Raw genomic sequence first — 20,617 nt, forward strand, 5'->3', positions numbered from 1 at the left:
ACAAAAGTGAAAGAGATTTGAGTCAGGATTATTTATCTAAACAAAATCTGCCTGCATTTCAGCTTATTAATTTAAAACAAACTTATTTTTAACTAGAACAAATTCTATCAAATATATCTACAGAAGATAAAAGTCATATGTTATTGGATATCACTTTTAGGGAAATGAATTTTGGAATGGAATCAGCGTTAATACATTCCCATGGGCTTCTGCAAAATGAAAAACCTAAAAATCTTGATCCTTCTTTCTCCATCTTTCTAGTCTTCCAATCTGCAGGATGAAATGAGAGAAAATGAACAATTATACAGCATTAACCAGCACCAGAGACTTTCTTAATCTAAGATAACAGTTGGCCCTATCTATATTTGCTGCTATCTATATCTGAGGGCTGTTATCTCAACAAGTAGGGAAGAAAAACATATTTTCCTCTTGTAACCTGCATCATAGATACTGGTACAAATACAACCTGATGGCTTCAATTATGTGATCCTAACAACCTTGTCTCCCTCTTGCCCAACACCATAAATGTTTTTTTTTTCCCTTTGAGAAGCTATTCTGGGACTTAAATCACTCTTTTCACCTTAAAAGTCTGTGCTCAGTTCACAGATGATACTCCCTTACTCTCCCAGACCCTCAGTTTCCATATCTACCATATGAGAAAGAGGCAGTTATGAAATACACCACTATGAAAATGAGGGAAAAAACGTTAATCATTAAAGACAAGATATATCTTATACCTTCATTACCAGCTCACTGATAAGCAACAGTCATACTATGACAAAGTTGCTCTTCTTTTAACTGTCACATAAAATTTAAAAACCTACAACTGAACAAACATTTATCTATTAAACACTAAATGTGGTCCCTACTTGAAATTCTGAACTTTTTGCTATTTGTAAGTAGTCACATTCTAAAAGATGTCATCTCTTAGTGCAGGAGACTCCACTTCTGTGGTCAGGAAATAAACACTCTACTAGTTCAAAGCCCAGTTACTTTCGCTGCTGCTTCTAGTAACTGTCTACTAAACAAATACTGGTCTTAGATACTGATACATTTAAAACTTGTTAGGAGTCTTACAGGTAGAGGACAAAAGACCTCATTAAAACAAATGAGGAGCAATGAAGTATATTTCAGTACACAATGCACTTTATATTACTAGGTGTATGAGTGTTCTATAAACATTAGGTAAATTTGAATTGTTGAACTAATTTTAAATAAACTTTTTCTTAATTTACTGGGAGAATTAAAAAGCAAAAAAAAAATTTGTAAATGCCTGGGAATAGCTGGGTTATTTTCAAAGCTATACACAGATACCTGGACTTTCTGTGCCTGTCCTTTGCTGGGTCCAGCTTATTTTCTGGTTCTTCTTGTTTTTTGTTATACTTCTCTTCTTTCCCCTCACTTTCGGTGTCTTGGACCTCTTTTTCAGAGTTCTCATCCTGGTACTTAGTTATTTCTTTAGTGAAGAATAATACAGAGTTTGGGACCAGACGTTCACAGGGAAAAAAAATCCCAAATCATAAGGAATAGCAACAGACATCCAGAACTCTACCCTCAGGAGGAGGAGGATAGGAGCAACTAAGAAAAGAGTAACTGGGGGCCTTCCTTCTGGTGGATACAACACTTCCATGGCCCTCACTTTGCTGCTGCTTGATCATTTTCACAATCATATTATTTCTTCTTCTCTAGTAAATCTGTCACCCTGTGCCACTGATTACTTCTGGCCAAAGATCAGAATCCTTTGGGTCTGATGCATTCTATATGTTTTGGTCAGAACTTTCTCACCAAAATATGTTTTGTCTCAATGACAAATTCTATGGTGAAGGTCATTAGTTCCTCAACCTCCTGAATACTTCATTTTGACCAAATGCTCCTGTATCAGTTCATAATATTTTGGGATCAACTTTCTAAGAATCTTGACATTTTTAAAAGCTATGAATCAAACATGAGGTATGCCATTTGTTTGTACTCTTCCACGTCCTCTCAAGCTCTCTCCCAAACAACTACCTTCACTGATCTTCACCTATGGGCTCATAACTGGCACCAATCATCTCAGATCTCTTACCAGGGCTGGCAGAGGGAAGCTTATTTCCCCCCCCCCCCCACCCCCCAAATCAGAGAGGTCGTTATGGAGTTGGGCTTCTACTGGGCCCCTCTGGCCTTCGATTCAAGGAGGCCCTGATTCCCAGCCTCCCCTCCCAAGCCCCCCCCCACCCCGAGCCTGCCCCCTCCTCGGGATCCCTGGTCCCCAGACCCGGCCTGCAGATGCCAGTGACCCCGTCCCCCCCACCCCAACACCCCCCGCCCTCCTGAAGGCTCACCCTCAGGGGCAGCCGGCTCCTGCGCCATCTCCCACAAGCCGGACTCCTCAGACTCCTCAGCGGCTGTCTCCCATAAAGAGGCTTCCTCGGCTTCCTCTGCCTCCTCCACCTCCTGGGCTGGGGCCTTCCCCGCCGGCCCCTCCCCCGGTTCATCCGACGACACCCGGGGCTCAGAGAACTCGGCCACCTCGGCCGAGCCTTGATCAGACGAGTGCTGCTGGGCCCGGTGCCGGACTGACACGTGGCCTTCATGAGGCTGGACTAGGTGGTTGCGGTAGATGCCATTCAGCAACGAGCGCAAGTCCAGGAACGTAAAGCGGAAGCCGGCCATGGGGGAGTGGCGCGCGTCCACTATGACGTCCAGGCCCCCTGCCTGCTCCTCCTCCCCATCTTCGGCCGGCCCCATGTCCGGGTCCTCCTCGGGGCTCCCCCCCTCCAGGGCAACCTCCCTTGGGCCTCCCGAGGCCCCGGCGATTCCGCCCTCCCCAGCCTCAGGCACGGCGTCACCCCTGCGAGGCCCGGAGTTGCAGTCCACACCTTCGCGGGCTCTGACCGTTCCGGTCTGCACCCCCGCTGTGCCTGCTGGGCCTTCCTGCCCGTCAGGGGCTGGATCTCCACCCCTCATGGTGGACATGGCCCTGGGCAGTTACCTCAGTTGGGCGGGTGATGACAGAAACAGCGCAGGTGATGGCACTTGAAGTGGCTGCCCTGAGAGGAGGCTGAGGGTGGTGGGATAGGACGAGGTGGCCTCTGAGGGGACGACAGAGGAGGCTCCACGACAGGGAGGGTAGGCAGCCAACTGTGAGAGCGTCGCACCGAAAGCTGGGTCTCAGGCAGTGGAGACAGGCCTGATGCAAAAGATTCCTCTAGGCCGCAGATGGGGGGCGGGGCCATAAGAGTAGCCAATAGGACGTGCCCTCTTGTCGCAAGCTCTGAGCTCATTTGCTGACAAACAAGGATTGACGTGCCCTGTGTCCAATGAACAATCAAGGCACTTAGATTGTAAAATTGTTCACAATCGTCTCCTGGTTCTTTTGACGCCCTGGGTTTGGTTCTAGCCTACGTTTAAGTCCGGAAGGTTCATGTCCTTTTAGTTTTATGATTGTCCAAAAAACCCACAATGGTGCAAAATATTGATAATGTGGGTTGAGGAAACTTCTGTAAAAGGCAGAGAGTTAACATTTGGGGCTTGGAGGGCTCAAAGATAAAATCAAGATTGTTATTACGTAGGTACTTACATAACAGAAGTCCACAACAAATGTCCACAGATATTGCTGAAACTAAAAAATATTAATAATTGCTTACAATGTTTAAATAATATAGGTCTATTAGTGAGAAGAATGAAATTCTTTTGGCAGAATATCATTTTGCTTAACTGAAGATCAAAGTGTTCTCTGTCATCAAAACTGCATATGTTCATCTGTTCTGTAATGAAGTTTTACATAGTTCACCTTTGCAAATGTCTTTTCACACAGATATTGGCAAATACTGGTATCAGTCCATGAGATATGTACTTCTAAATACTGGTATCAATCCACAAGCATGTGATTTTAATTTAGCATATTCATTATTTGGAAGAAAATTATAGAATTCTATTAGGTTCTTTTGATATTTGCCTTTTAGCATGTCATTACATTGCAGAGTAATCACTTTCATTCGAAGTTTATGTGGAAGCTCCTCAACTGCACAGTTTAGTGGATCTGAAATATGGAAATTTCCTTTGTACTTACATGGTGGTGGGTTAGTCGCTAAGTCATGTCCAACTTTTGTGACCCCATGGACTGTAGTACGCCAGGCTCCTCTGTCCATGAGATTCTCCAGGCAAGAATACTGGAGTGGGTTGCCATTTCCTTCTCCAGGGGATCTTCCCAACCCAGGAATCAAACCCAGGTCTCCTGTACTGCAGGCAGATTCTTTCCCAACAGAGCTATAATGGAAGCCCTTGTACTTAGAGGACTGAAAAAAATCCCTTACACATAGAGGACTGAAAAAAAAGCTGCTGGAATTATAGTATGAGCTTCAATATATATCTACTGCAAATTTGTATGTGAATAGAGAGCTCCCTTAATTTAACTTTTGAAAGCATCTGAAGAGTATAAAGCAGTCTGACATTACTTTGATTCAAATAATGTTAATTGTCATTGAAATGACTTTACCACAATATGTTTTTTAATATAAGCACTGTTTGCTTTGTAATTTTAGGTTTAGTTCATTAAGAAATATTATCAAACCTGGAACGAAAGCTAATTTCCAAAGCCATTCAGTGTTAAATGGTAATTGAGGGAGATGTTCTCAATAAAAAATAATTCAATCTCCACCATGAGCTTAAAAAATCACATACACATGGACATACACACACAGAGTGGTAGAGAAATTCAGGATATCCAACTTCTATTTCCGACAAAAGTTCACAGAACCATGATGGTTAAGTTCATGAGAGTGAATTATGTTTCCCATTAACACTGTCAGTTTAATAACACATGAGAGATTCAAATATTATCTGCAATGTGACTGCTGATAAATAATATAATGAATAACCCAAAGAGTTAAAGACCTTATGTTTTCACAAATTTTGTATATTTGTTCACTAAGTCTTTTCTTCTCCACTCATATTTTTAACACCATCAGTTGTAGCATCTTAGATTCCACTTCAGGTTATACTAAGTGCTTTTTCAACTTCTTCAAAAACATTCACCCCAGAGTAGTTACATGCAGATTGTTCACAGATACTAATTCTTCAGTCATTATAAACTGCAGTCACCAACCTCTCAGTCCTACTCTGCCCAATATTGTTATTGCCAAATTCATTGGATGACAAGTATGAAATTTTTGACATGTTTTGTTAGACAATGCAAGTATTGACATTACCAGGAAAACCTCAGGCAGGCCTTGGAACTCAAGTCTCTCTCGAAGTAAATAAAAATGTTAACTGACTATATCTCTCAAATTTCTTAAAGAAAAGTCATAGCTCTGCCACTTGTCACCCCAAAGATGAGCTCATTAAGAAGCTGCCAATAAAAAACTATGGCTGTGAAATGACAAAGGTTACTGTGACTAACCATTTCAGAGCCGAGTCACAACTGACTAATTCACACATAAGGAACAGTAGTACCAATATAGGATATGATGCAAAAATAGTGCCTCTGTCCATACAATGAAAGGTGATCTTTCATTTGGGGTCTAAGCTACCTTCAAATCCCTTACTGTTCACTCTGATTTAACAATAAACAGCTACATAGCTTAACATCAGAGTCAAATCTCTGTGATACTCAATATGAAGTAGACACAGAGCAACTAAATAAAAGACATTCAAGGAATTCAGACAAATCACTGTCAAAAATTTTGGTAGTAAATATCCACTGGTAGAAAAGCTTGAGGGATATGTGGGCCTTTGTATACTGATAGTGGTTTCTGCAATTTCTCTTTGTGATATTTTACTGTCAATAAATTAGCTGACAAAGATAAGTATTTTATTCATGAATGAGCACACTGCTTCACCACTTCCAGTTCATCAGAAAGTTTCTCTGCTTCTTATAATCAGAGACAAGAAGCCTAGCAATAGTTATATGGACTTGTTAAGAAAAATCCAGTCCAATGCACTCTGCCCTTCATAAAACTCACACATGAAGAGAGTCCCAGAAACACAATGTAAAAACAACAATTTAGCTTGACTCATTAAATAAACAACAACCCAACAATATTAATAATATCTGTTGACCCATGAAGTTATAGAACATACACTACAGATACTAGCCATTCAATTACCAGGCAAGTATTGAGTACCCACCTATATACTCGGGGTTGTGCTAGGGAGGCCTCTGTCACAAATGCCTAAGACTAATGACTTGCTCTAGTTCATGGTCTAGAGGGGAAGACAGACACTTGGACAATAATGACCCAAGTGTCAAGTGCTAAAACAGGGATGAACCCAAAATGCTATGGGAGTATGGGAAAAAGAATGATTAATTGGGAGGGAAAAGGAAAGAGGGAAAGAAAAAAGGGAAGGACAAAGAGGGGATGGAAAGAAGTAGAATAATTAACTGGGGAAGTACTCAAGGGTTGACATTTCACCTGCATCCTGAAGGATCTCTAGGAGTTTACCTAGCAATGAAGGATAGCAGAGAAAGGGGAAGAATGAGGGAAGGAGGTCTCTGCATGGAAAGGAAACAGCCTGCATAGTAGAAGAGATGTGTGTGTGTGTGTGTGTGTGTGTGTGTGTGTGTGTGTGTGCATGTGTGTATATGTATACCTGTCCAGGGAATGAAATGGCTCAAGGATGGGCAGAGTGGCAGATAGGCCTGGAAAGCAGATTGAGGTCATAATGACTGCTACTAATAATTAATTATTCCTACTAAAATTATTACTAAGAATGTCTTCTACATAAGGGCATATTTCTCTTTGTGCTATTAATCCCTTCCCCTCTCACTTAGCGCAGTGCCCTTCTATCTTTTTTTGCCTCCTACACAAGCTCATCAGTTTTATTCATCAAATCATACATTTACACATCTACCAAATTTATTGGTAACTTCCAATGTACCAATGCCCTGTGCCATTAGAACTGGCATTTGTGTCTGTTTATGTTCTACACATAAAACTCAAACATGGCAGAACTGTTTACAGTCCCCATCGTATTGTATCCCCCATCATCATTCCTGGGCCCTTCCTGGAGGGGTTGGCTGAGACCTCAGGAACCTGGGCCCTCCCAGCTGTGCACAGTGTTGCTGTTCTGATATATTTGTCAAGATTTTATTTATACTCAATCACATCCTTTCCTGTTGATTCTTCCACTTATCAGTAGTGCCGAAACACAACAGGATGTCTGCTGTCAATGAGGAAGTCTCTGGTAACAAAGTGTGCACCTAGAGCCTCTGTGTAGGGAGGTGGGACAGGGCACCAGGCTTGCCATGGAGAAAGCTATTGTCATAGAGCAAGCTGTTGCCAATGAAAACCTGTGACTGTGAAATGATGGGAGTAAAGAGGACCCTGGAGGAGGTGATGCTTTGGCAGCTGCAACAAGTTATCTCCCTACGAGGTTGGCATTTGGTCCAGCTTCCTGGGAGGAGAACTAATTGGCACCAGCAAACAAAGAAGAAAGGAAGATGCTGAGCAGGTGTCCCTTTAGGAAATATGTAAAGCAAAACTGACGGAGATCTCCTCCCACCTCTGACATGGGACTCTCTTCATGGCAAATGTGTGTCCCAGAAGTCCATGGGTCAGTCTCCAGGGACTCATTCCTCTGCCTGAGCCCTGTGGCTGCAAACCCATCCAGGACAACCCACCCACTATCACTGATGTTCGGTTGCTGCCTACTCTCCATCTCCAGCCTTGACTTTTGATCTTCTCCAAGTCAGGAAGTTGGTACAATCTGGGGTTTCTGATTTCCTTAAGGGAAGGTGCTCACTTTCCCCACCCCACTCCCCATTGGTCAACAGAAGTGGCCACATCCTTTCCCTTTGCAGATCCATCATCAGGGTCGGGAGAGGAGAAACAGGGGAAGGACCCAGGGCCACAACAGCTGGAAGAGGTCTCCGCTTCCTGGCGGGCATGGCAGGGCACACTCCCCAAAGATCAGTCCTGAGCTCTCCTTTACAGCCCGGCCCCAAACTCACCCCTCCAGGAAGCCTTCTCTTCTGTGTCTGCTCCTCCTGCGACCCCCACAGGCTCTCCTGGTTGCACTGAGATGTGTGGGCACTGTTTGGCTCCCCTGGAAAAGCACAGGCCCTTTAGGGGGATGGTCCAGACCTTCTTCAAGTTTGCGACTCCCCTTCCCTGGGGTCTGCACAGGTAGGTGTCTGTTGATTGAATCACGGGGCTTTTGAATCCGTCTCACCGTCAATGGCGCTTCTCTTCTACTTGTCCAGGCCTGACTGTCTCCGGAGGGTCTTCCCACCCTCTTCCCATCTCACTTTGGCTCCTCTGCAAGGCCTCCCGGGAGGTTTCCACACCTGTGGCCAGGTGTGATGCTGTGGTGGTGGGTACAACGAGGGCCTGCGCCCCCAGTAGCCCCCCCCCACAATCACAGGGACTGACTTGTGCTGTCATTGGCCTCCTAGACCACGTGTCAAGGCCAGAGCGGGCTGTGGGCGCTCACCGAAGAGAAGCACCCACACAGGGGTGCCATCTCCCTAGGGGAGACGAAAGCCCTGGGGTAAAGAGCGCAGCCCTCCTCTGTTCACAGAAGCCGCAGAGGGCAGGGAGCCAGCAGGCCTGCGGGAGTCTCTGGACTCGACCTGGCCTGCACATCTCAAGGGGGTCACTGCCCAGCCTGTGACCTGGAGCCCAGCCCCTGGGAGTGGAGTGGAGTGTCAGGGCTCCATCCTTCCTGCTGAGCAGAAGTTCGGCCCTGCGGGGCCCTGGTCTTGGCCGAGTCAGCACTGCCGAAGGCCCCTTTTCACTCACAGGCTCCCCTAGCTTGTGGGGTTTACATTTTCTCCTCAAGGCTCAGTTGTCCTCTTTAGGTTGAAGCTCGTTCATCATTCTTAGTGATTTTAACATCCACTTGGATGACCCATCGCACACCCTAGACTTTCACTTCCATTACATCCTTTTTGTGTGTGTGTGGTGAAGGCAAGCACAGCAGTTACTGCAAGGTACTGAGCAAAGAGTAAGGGGCAGCTAATGCTAGAAAGACCTGCATTCCCTGCTGGTTTTCAGGGAAGGGGTTTAAAGGCAAGGTGAGGGAGAGGATCAAGGGGAATGTGATCATCTTATGCACAATTCTCTGATCTGTGGGTGGTGAGGTAACCAAGTGAGGTCACAGGGGTTAACATTACCAACGTCCAGGCTCCAGTCCAAATGTGGGCTGTGTGCTTGCCACTCACCACTTTCCCTTTGAGTGGGGTCTGGTTTGTGCAAAACACCTCTGAAATGCATAAGCTGCTTCTTATTTCTCTGAGGTGTGTTTTCGATTTGTAATTCTACAATTCTGCTGATCTTAGAGTGTCCTGGAGGGCAAAAAACAACCATAGCTCACCTGGGAACATAGACACTGGTGACAGCCATTCCTGGGAGTTCCCTCCACCATGTGGACACCTGGACCAGCAAGAGCCATCCTGGAGTTCACCTTCTAGCTCATCCATGCCAAGATCTCATGACTGCTTTATCTGGTCTTTTCTACAACTTTACATCAGATACTCACCTCTGTGATGTGATCCTACCCTAGCCTTTGTCATCATCAGAAACTACACCATTTTGAAAATTTCTACTCTAGCACTACAGTTCTTCAAGCTCATCATATTACTTCTCCAATTCATTGATTGCACCACTGTTTCACTCTTCATATGCCCACTGTTTTCTCCATTTGCTTCCTTACCCAGTACAGAGTCCATGCATTGATATCATCATAATCACTCTGTAGGGAGAATGATGCCCCCTACAAAGATGTCCACATCCTAATCCCCGAAATCCTGTGAATATTTTAGGTTATATGGCAAAGAGAAATGAAGGTTAAAATGGAATTAGGGTTGCTAATCAGCTGACCTTAGAATAAAGGAGATTATCCTGGTTTAGGCAGATGAACCCAGTGCAATCACAAGTTTCCCTCAAAGTGGAAGCGGGGATTGGAAGAGAGAACTGGAGAGATGGCAGCATGAGAAAGACTCAGCCCAATGTTGCTGGCTTTTTAGATGTAGGAGGGGGCTAGAAGCAAAGGAACACAGGGAGCTTCTAGAAGCTATTAATAGAAAAAGCAATGATACAGATTTGCTCCCAGAGTCTCCTGAATGAATGCAAACCCGCTGACACCTTGATTTTAGCCTTGTAAAACACATTTTGGACTTCTGACTTCCAGAACTGTAAGATAAAAAAAATTTGTACTGTTTAAAGTCACTAGGTTTGTGGTAATTTGTTACATCAGCAATGGGAAACCAATACACTCTCTCTTGTTAAAGTCAGTCCATTTCCTTTCTCCTCTTAGCTCCCTATCATATCCACTAGGCAATCCACAACACTACTTGAACCACATTCTTCTTTGTCTATATTGAAGCAGCTGAAAATACTAAAAATTGTATGACTGGGCTGACCACAAATTGATGATCATGAGCACACTCAAGACTGCCTGGAGCTTCCCTGGTGGTCCAGTGGTTAAGAATCCACCTTGCAATGCAAGGGACACTGGTGCAATCCCTGGTCTGGGAAGATCCCACATGCCACGGAGCTCCTAAGCCTGTGGGCCACAATTACTGATCCCACGTGCCACCACGACTGCTGAGATCATGTGCTGCAGCTACTGAAACCTGAGCACCTAGAGTCTGGCTCCACAGCAAGAGAAACTCCTGCAATGAGAAGCCCACACATGGCAACAAAGAGTAGCCCTCACTGACCACAACTAGAGAAAGCCATATGCAGCAACAAAGATGGAGCACAGCCAAAAAAATAAAATACATAAGTAAATATTAAAAAAAAAACTGCCTGGCAACCTCACTACACTTCCTCTCCACCTCAAATCTTTGACAACTACACCATGCAACACCCAGCCCCCTCTGTGTCTTAGCTTCCTCATTTTACTTGATTTGTCATCTACTCTACCTTAGTCACTCATTCCTGGTGCCATGCCTAGGGCCCCAGACCTTCTTAATGAAAATCGATATTAGTTCCAAAAATCTCAACTTCAAAAATCCCGCACTCTTATTTTTCCAGTCTGGTTCTCTTCTTCTTCTTATGATCCTCAATGACCACCATCTGGGCAAAATCATGGATCACTTTTCTAATTCTTATCCTTTTAGATCCTTCAGTCACAGCTGTTCATACAATTTACATTCCCACCAACAGCATACATGGTTTCCCTTTTCTCCACACCCTTGCCGACACTTGTTACTTGTGTTCTTTTGGGGATAACCATTCTGACGGGTGTGAGGTGATAGCTCATTGTGATTTGGATTTGCATTTCTCTGGTGATTAGTAATGTTGAACATCTTCTCACGTGCCTGCTAGCCATCTGTCTTTGGAAAAATGTCCATTCAGGTCTTCTGTCCATATTTTGTTGTTTTTCTTTAAGTTGAAATATAGCTGATTTATGGTATTGTGTTAGTTTCAGGTATATAGCAAACTGAACCAGTTATGTGTACACATTTTTCAGATTATTTTCCATTAGAAATTATTACAAGATATTGACTATAGTTCCCTGTGCCATACAGTAAATCCTTGTTGCCTATGTATTTTGTGTATAGTAGTTTGTTATTTCCATATTCCTAATTTATCCCTCCCTTACTTTCTCTTTTGGTAACTGTAAGTTTGTTTTTTATGTCTGTGAATCTATTTCTGTTTTGTGTGTAGATTCATTTGTATTATATCTTAGATTCCATGCATAAGTGATATCATACAATATTTGTCTCTGTATGACTTACTTCATTTAATATGATATTATCTAGGTCCAACCATGTTGCTGCAAAAATTGTGCCCATTTTTTAATCAGGTTGTTTGTTTTTTTGATATTAAGTTATATGAGCTGTTTATGTATACTGGATGTTAACCCCTTATCAGTCATGAAGTGAAATGAAGTGAGGTTGCTCAGTCATGTCCGACTGAGGTTGCTCAGTCATGCTCATATTAAAAAAAAAACAGTCATGTCCTGGTAGCCTGTAGCCTACCAGGCTCCTCCATCCATGGGATTTTTCAGGCAAGAGTACTGGAGTGGGTTGCCATTTCCTTCTCCAGAGATCTTCCCGACTCAGGGGTCGAACCTGGGTCTCCCGCATTGTAAGCAGAGGCTTTTACCGTCTGAGCCACTAGGGAAGCCTTTTATCAGTCATATAATTTGCAAATATATTCTCCTATTCTGAAGGTTGTCATTTCATCTTGTTTATGGTTTCCTTTGCTGTGCAAAAACTTTTAAGTTTAAATAGGTCTCACTTATTTATTTTTGCTTTTATTTTCATTACTCTAGGAGGTGGGTCAAAAAACATGTTGGTGTGATTTATGTCAGAATGTTTTGCCTATGTTCTCTTTTAGGAGTTTTATGGTTTTAGGTCTTGCATTTAAGCCTTTAATCTATTTTGAGTTTATATTTGTATGTGGTATGAAGAAATGTTTTAATTTTGTTCTTTCACATGTAGCTGTCCAGTTTTCCCAGCACCACTTATTGAAGGGACTGTCTTTTCTCCATAGTATATTCTTGCCTCCTTTGTCATATATTAATTGACTATAGGTGTGTGGGTTTACTTCTGGGCTTTCTGTCCTGTTCCATTGACCTATGTATCTGTTTTTGTGCCAGTACTATGGTGGTTTGTGCCATACTATATGTGGTATGGTCTGAAGTCTGGAAGCCTAATTCCTCCAGCTTTGTTCTTTTTTCTCAAGATTGCTTTGACTATTTGGGGTATAATTGACTTCTTATCCTCCAAGTCTCAGTTCAGTGTCACCTCCTCAAAGAGGTCTTCTCTTACCCCAGTTGTTTTCTGTCTCAACGCCATGTCCTTTTCCTTCATAGAGCTTATTATCATCTATACAGATTTGCTTGTCTTCCTCACTGTAAGCTCACTGTAAGACAGAAGCCTTATTTGTCTTGTGCAGTGTTGTATTCCCATCACTCAATATACAGTGTTCGCTGAGAAATGGCAGTTGATGAGAAAGAATTAAACTCCTGATGAGAGAATGGATAAAACAGTGATAGCCTACGCTAGCACCTTGCCCACGTGCCACCTGCCATTCCAACTGGCACCAGGAAAAGTCTCTATGTCATAGGGAAAGGGCAAATTTGGCCAGCCATTCTCAAATGCAGCAGCACAGCAGAGTCCCTGGGAATTAAAAAAAAGAATAGTAACATGGCCATCCTCCCTGTAATGTCAAGGTTCTGATGTAATCTGAGTGGCTCTGGCAGATATCCTTTATGCACTACCTCAAGACTGCCACTGGGTGGAGCAGTAGGACTGTGTTTTGGAGTAGAGTTTGGGCTTTGCTATAGGCAGATTTGTTTTGGGTGTTTGTTGGCAACTCTTACCTCAGATCTTATTCCAGGAGTGTTGGCTTGACAGTGCCTCCAGGAAAGTTCTAGTCCTGGTTTCTTTTCCTTGTCCTTTCGGGTTCACAATAAAAGAAAAAAACAAACCCTACCTAACCTTCCCTCACCTCTCCTAACCTGCCCTTGCAAAGCTCCAACACCATTCTCTCACTTCCGCCCTCCATTTTCCTTCCTCCTGCCCAGTTTTACTGAGATACAACTGACACATAACACTGCATAAATTTAAGGTGTTCAACATGATGATTTGATACATGTATATGTTGTGAAATGACTACTACAATAAAGTTAGCTAATACATACATTTATCACATCACATAGCTACCACTGTTTCTGAGAACATTTAAGATCTATCCTCTAAGCAACCTTCAAGTCTATAATACAACATTGTTGACAATAGCCACAACGTTGTACCTTAGGTAGCCAGAATTTATTCATCTTATAATGGAAACTGTGTATGCTTTGACCAATATCTTCCCATTTTCCCCAGTCCCCGGGCCCTGGCAACCACCATTCTACTCTGTTTCTATAAGTTTGACTTTTTTAGATACTACATGTAAGTGAGATAATATGGTATTTGTCTTTCACTATCTGACTTATTTCACTTAGCATAATGCCTTCAATGTCCATCCATCCGTATTGTCATAAATGACAGAATGGCTAAATAATATTCCATTGTGTGTGTGTCTGTGTGTGTGTGTGTGTGTGTGTGTGTGTGTGTATCACATTTTCTTTGTCCATTCATCCATCAATGGACAATTTGGTGTTTTCAGGTTTCAGTTATTGTGAATAATGCTGCAGTGAACATAGGTGTGGTGTACAGAAATCTCTTCCAGATAGTGACTTCACTTTCTTCAAATATACACAACCAGAGGTAGGATTGCTGAATCACAAGATAGTTTTATTATATTTTTTTATTTTTTGAAGACCCTCCATACTGTTGTTTTCTTTTTTTCCCTTCATTTATTTTTATTAGTTGGAGGCTAATTACTTTACAATATTGTAGTGGTTTTTGTCATACATTGACATGAATCAGCCATGGATTTACATGTATTCCCCATCCCGATCCCCCCTCCCACCTCCCTCTCCACCCGATCCCTCTGGGTCTTCCCAGTGCACCAGCCCCGAACACTTGTCTCATGCATCCAGCCTGGGCTGATGATCTGTTTCACCCTAGATAATATACATGTTTCGATGCTGTTCTCTCAAAACGTCCCACCCTCGCCTTCTCCCACAGAGTCCAAAATTCTATTCTGTGCATCTGTGTCTCTTTTTCTGTTTTGCATATATGGTTATCGTTACCATCTTTCTAAATTCCGTATATATGTGTTAGTATACTGTAATGTTCTTTATCTTTCTGGCTCACCTCACTCTGTATATGGGCTCCAGTTTCATCCATCTCATTAGAACTGATTCAAATGAATTCTTTTTAACGACTGAGTAATATTCCATGGTGTATATGTACCACAGCTTCCTTATCCATTCATCTGTTGATGGGCATCTAGGTTGCTTCCATGTCCTGGCAATTATAAACAGTGCTGCGATGAACATTGGGGTGCACGTGTCTCTTTCAGATCTGGTTTCCTCAGTGTGTATGCCCAGAAGTGGGATTGCTGGGTCATACCTCCATACTGTTTTGTACAGTGGCCGTATCAATTTATAATCCTACCAACAGTGCACAAAGGCACACTGCACTCCACATCCTTAAATAACACTTGATATTTGTTATCTTTTTGATATTAGCCACTCTATCATGTGTAAGATGATATTTCATTGTATTTTTGATTTGTGTTTCCCTGATTATTAGTGATGTTGAGCATCTTTTCATATATCCATTAGCAATTTAGATGTGTTTCCTAGAAAAAAAAAAGTCTTTTCAGGTCCTTTGCCTTTTTTTAAATTGGATTATTTGGTTTTTGCTATTGAGTTCTTTATATATTTGGATATTAACTCCTTATCAGATATATGGCTTTCAAATATTTTCTCCCACTCTGTAGGTTGCCTTTTCATTTTTTATTATTTCTTTTGCTGTGCAGAAGCACTAAAAGTTTGATATCATGTTGTGTGTGTGTGTGTTCAGTCGTGTCCAACTCTTTTTTGACCCCTTGAACTGTAGCCCGCCAGGCTCCTCTGTCCATAGAATTTTCCAGGCAAGAATACTAGGGTGGGTCGCCATTCCTTCTCCAGGGGATCTTCCCTATCTGGGGATTGAACCCATGTCTTTTGGCTCCTGCACTGGCAGGCAGGTTCTTTATCACAGTGCCACCTGGGAAGCCCTACTTGTTGATATTGTCCTACTTATTAATTTTTGGTTTTGTTGTTTGTGCTTTTGGTGTTTTATACAAAAAAAAACCACTGCCAAGACTAATGTGAAGGTGATTTTACCTTATGTTTTCTTATTGGAGTTTTACAGTTTCAGATTTTATATTTAAGCCTTTAATCCATTTTGAGTTAATTTTTGTGAGCTGTGTAAGATAGGAGTCTACTTTTATTCTTCTTCATGTGGATATCTAGTTTTCCCATTACCTTTCATTGAAGAGACCATCCTTTCCCCATTGAATATTGTTGGCTCCCTTGTCAAGTATTAGTTGACTCTATACAGGTTGGTTTATTTCTGGCCTCTATTTCTATTCCACTGATCTATTTGTCTGTGCCATGTTATTTTGATTACTATAGCTTTGAAATATAGTTGGAGATCAGGAAGTGTGATGCCTCCTACTTTGTTCTTCTTTCTCAGGATTGCTTAGGCTATTTGTGATTCCATATGATTGGACTATTTGTCTTCTTTCTGTGAAAAATGTCATTGGAATTTTAATAGAACTTGTGTTGAATCTGTACCTCCACTTTTCTTTCTCTTCTTTTTTTAAACTTTTTTGTCTTCTTTTCCTCTTTTTCTTTCTGGGAACCACTCTGTAGCATGGTTTCCTTACCTGTAAAATGAGGATAAGAGTAGCATTGTGAAAGTCTAAGGAGATACCATATACCAAATTGCATTGATCTATCTTCATAAGCCCTCACAATGCTTCACTAATCTGCATAGTAGTGGTAGCTCTTCTGTTTAAACAAACATGGCTTTATTAATGTTGATTTTTAAGAGCATGTATTATGTAAATTGAGTTATACTTGAGAAGTATTTGGGGAGAAAATCTCCACACACCAATCCCCTGCCTTTTGCTGTCCATCGTTAACCAGCCTCTTAGTTAACTGGATGGGGAAGGGGTGGGGGGGTAGCAGAGGGTTAATAAGAGGTATTTTGTTTTCACCTGAAAAATGGAGGTCATAATAGTGCTTACTTTGTAGACTTGTACTAAATGAATTAGCATATGCAAAAACTTGAAACAGAACCTGAAACATTAAAAACATGAGTTTTCAACATATGATCCTTACCCTCAAATAGTTTAGGGTTCAGTTGGAGAGGTAAGTCTCTTGCAGTAGATCTTTTAATAGTACATGTTAACTCTTATCATTACATACATAGATTACATGTAGTGTTAGACCCTAAAAGTGCCAATAAAGTAGACCAAACAGTAAAAGCACCAAGATCAGAGCAGAAGAAAGTCCTTTGGAGTGGAGTGATCAGAAATGACTTCATGGAAAATGTAGGACTTGGGATAGGCCCCAGAAATATGCCAGGGGGTGAGTAGATGGAGCTAGAGCAATGCAGTGGGGACAAAAGAACATGGGCTTAGAGACAGAGATGCCTGTAGAGTGGAGGGAGAGGTCAGATCTCTTTGAAATGCATTTAAGGAAGCCCCCTTTCACAGGGCCTATTGGTAAAACACCAAACTAAAAAGAGAAGCATCTCCTAACATCCAAGAGCTAGCCTAGTACTATCGGTTGGCCTTGGTGTTGGTAGGTGCTGACCTGGCACTAGTAGCAACACCAAACTAGAGCTTGGTGTTCTGTTGAACCCAAAAAATTTCACAGATTATCAGTATCAGATCAGGAAACTCTACAACTATGATGGATCAAGACAAATCAAGACCACTCCATAATGTCCGAACCCAGACAAAATACGAACATTGTCTAAACCACAGAAATGACCGAAAATTTCTCCTTCCTGACTAATATGAGTAACCACTGTTTCTTTATCAATTAGTTTCATTCTAGTCTGTCCCCCACCCCTGATAAAATTGACTGAGATACTCAATCACAGGATGGCTCTGTTTTCTGATGGCACCCAACCCAGACTGAACCACAGATTCCTTTGACCCTCCCCCAAGTCACTCAACCAAAGCCCAAAACCTATAATAAGTTTGTTTAGCACCCTTTTATTCTTGAGATGCCTCACAGTTCTCCATGGTGTACATTCTCACTAAGTGACAAACCCACTTTGATTACTGTATGTGTGTTCCTGGGAGTCTTTGGCTAGTGGTGGTTAAGTCCCTAAGTCATGTCTGACTCTTGTGACCCCATGGACCGTAGCCTGCAAGACTCCTCTGTCCATGGGATTCTCCGGGCAAGAATACTGAAGTGAGCTGCCATTTCCTTCTCCAGGGGATCTTCCCAACCCAGGAGTCAAACCCGGGTCTCCTGCAGAGCTTGATCAGTATATGTATGCTCCTGGGAGTCTTTGGCTAGAGGACACTGATATTATCACTAAAATAATTGAAGTCTATGGATGAAGGTCTGCCACTCAGTTTCATTTCAAGAATTCCCCAGACACAATCCAAGAAACGTCTGAAACATTCACAGTACAACACAACATGATAAATGAAATGACAGAAGCAATTGCAGGCACTGTGGAGACAGAGAAAGACTACTTTTAGTAACAAATCACAACCCCACAATCCAGTGTGCATCATACTTCCTTTTGTTCTGATCACGCTCCAGTTACAGAGGTGACTCAGCTCCTATCTGCTGTTATTCCTACACCAACACCTGGGCAGTGTCTTTTCACTTCCCAACAAGACTTTCAGCCACAGCTGGTTTTTCTCTGTGATCTCTGGCTATGGGGAGACAGGTCCACACTTCAGAGTGGTTAAATACAAAGCCCAGCATAATTTGTTAACTAATGCTCATGCAGGAACCATCTTGTAGCTATTTTTAATGCTTTAGAGGAACATCAACTATATGTTGATGATATTCCAAAGTATATTCTCAAGTGTTGTTTTTGAAGATTTGTTTGGTTCCAAACTTTTCTAACCCACTGAGGGGGTGGACAAGGTGGTATAAGTATCTCATGCTAACCTTATTCTCAAGGAGTGTAGCACCTGACTTAAGAGACAGCAAACCATTGGCAAATAAAATAAGAACATGGAAGAGTGTGATAATTACATGGTTCTTTGAAAGCTACCTGAACTTGCCCCATAAATGCAGGAGGAATTCTCACAGGAAGCTCACCATGTGTCAAGTGAGTCTAAGATGGCTTTGTAGAGAAAGAAAAGAGGGTAAAATATGCTTTAGAGCAAAGGGCTTTTTTTTTTGGAGAGGAGAGCATTTCATGCTTTGATTGATTTTAGTATAAAATGAATTGGGATAATTAATTAATTTTGAGGGGATTATGCAGTGCTCCTTTAAGATCATTGAAGCCAACCAAGGATCTCACAAGAACAATGCTAAAAATGTTCACTGTTTACTGTAATCCTAGTTCTTCTGAGAAATGTTGCCAAGCAGCTATCTGCACATTTCATCAAATACGAATTTTCTCAGATTAGAAAAAACCACAAAATCACAAGTATGGAAAGGCCTGCAACTTCTGATTGGAAGAGTTGCCAAGGAGAATTCCTATATCAATGGCATCTGCAAATCCACACCTGTCACAAGTGATGGAATTCACTTTCACCTTCATTCTTCACTGTCACTATATTTTTTTTAGTTATTCTGGTAGGTGTCATGTATTTCAGTCATATGCTTATTTTTATAGAGAACAATTTGTATACTTTGTTCCCATGCATATCTCTGTGATTTCAATTTTTTCAATATATTATACACAGGATTCCACATAGTGTAGTTATTTTATATGCCCAGTTTCTGATCACAGTATAATTTTCTTTATTTTTTTTTCATTTATAACTTAAATTTTTATTTCACAAAAAATATACTTGTATGAATATTGTGTTTCTATGTATTGGTGAATCTATTTCTTTCTTTTTAGTATAATAGTAAAATGTCCATAATGAAATAAAACTGAAAACTTCTTTCTAGCATGGTTGTTAACATAATTTTTTTCCAGTTTTTAAAAATTTTAAAACAATTTAATGTTATTGTTTTGAGAACACTAAACATGAGATTTACCCTCATAGCAAATGTTTAAGTGTGTAATATGTTACCGTTGACTACAGGTGCAATCTTATACAACAGATCTCTAGAACTTATTTGCCTTGTTTAATCGAAACTTTATGCCAATTGATTAGTAATTTCCCATGTCTCCCACCTCTAAACCCCTGGGAGCCATCATTCCACGGTTCAATTATATGAACTTGACTTTTTTAGGTACTTCATATAAGTGGAATCATGCAGTATTTGTCTTTCTGTGACTAGCTTATTTCACTTAGCGAAGTGTCTTCATCATGGGAATACCAGACCACCTTACCTGCCTCCTGAGAAACCTGTATGCAGGTTGAGAAGCAACAGTTAGAACCAGACATGGAACACGGACTGATTAAAAATTAGGAAAAGAGTACATTAAGGCTGTATATTGTCACCCTTTTTATTTAACTTCTATGCAGTGTACATCATGTGAAATGCTGGCCCGGATGAAGCACAAGCTGGAGTCAAGATTGCCAGGAGAAATATCAATAACCTCAGATATGCAGATGACGCCATGCTTATGGTAGAAAGCAAAGAGGAACTAAAGAGTCTCTTGATGAAAGTGAAAGAGGAGAGTGAAAAAGTTGGCTTAAAACTCAACATTCAAAAACAAAGATAATGGCATATGGTCCCATCACTTCATGGCAAATAGGTGGGGAAACAATGGAAACAGTGACAAAGACTTTATTTTCTTGGGCTTCAAAATCACTGCAGATGGTGACTGCAGCCATGAGATTAAAATATGCTTACTCCTTGGAAGAAAAGCTATGACTTACCTAGACAGCATATTAAAAAGCACAGACCTTTGCTGACAAAGGTCCGTCTAGTCAAAGCTATAGTTTTTCTAGTAGTCATGTATGGATGTGAGAGTTGAACCTTAAAGAAGGCTGAGCACTGAAGAACTGCTGCTTTTGAACTGCGGTGTTGGAGAACACTCTTGAGAATCCCTTGGACTGCAAAGAGATCAAACCAGTCAATCCTAAAGGAAATCGATCCTGACTATTCATTGGAAGGACTAATGCCAAAACTGAAGCTCCAATATTTTGGTCACCCGATGCCAACAACTGACTCATTGGAGAAGACCCTGATG

At 41.7% G+C, this 20,617-nt stretch overlaps 1 protein-coding gene across 1 annotated transcript; it reads right to left on the reverse strand.

Moving 5' to 3' along the window:
* Positions 1-257: 257 nt before the first annotated feature.
* CT47C1 (cancer/testis antigen family 47 member C1) lies at positions 258-2,955 on the reverse strand. Its single transcript, XM_065916880.1, has 3 exons — positions 2,322-2,955; positions 1,315-1,456; positions 258-270 (listed from the first exon to the last, which is right to left on the reverse strand). The coding sequence occupies exons 1-3, from the start codon at positions 2,953-2,955 to the stop codon at positions 258-260; spliced, it is 789 nt and encodes a 262-aa protein (XP_065772952.1).
* Between the last annotated feature and the right edge of the window lie 17,662 nt (positions 2,956-20,617).

Source organism: Muntiacus reevesi, chromosome X (genome assembly GCF_963930625.1).
Source record: "Muntiacus reevesi chromosome X, mMunRee1.1, whole genome shotgun sequence".
NCBI lineage: Eukaryota > Metazoa > Chordata > Mammalia > Artiodactyla > Cervidae > Muntiacus > Muntiacus reevesi.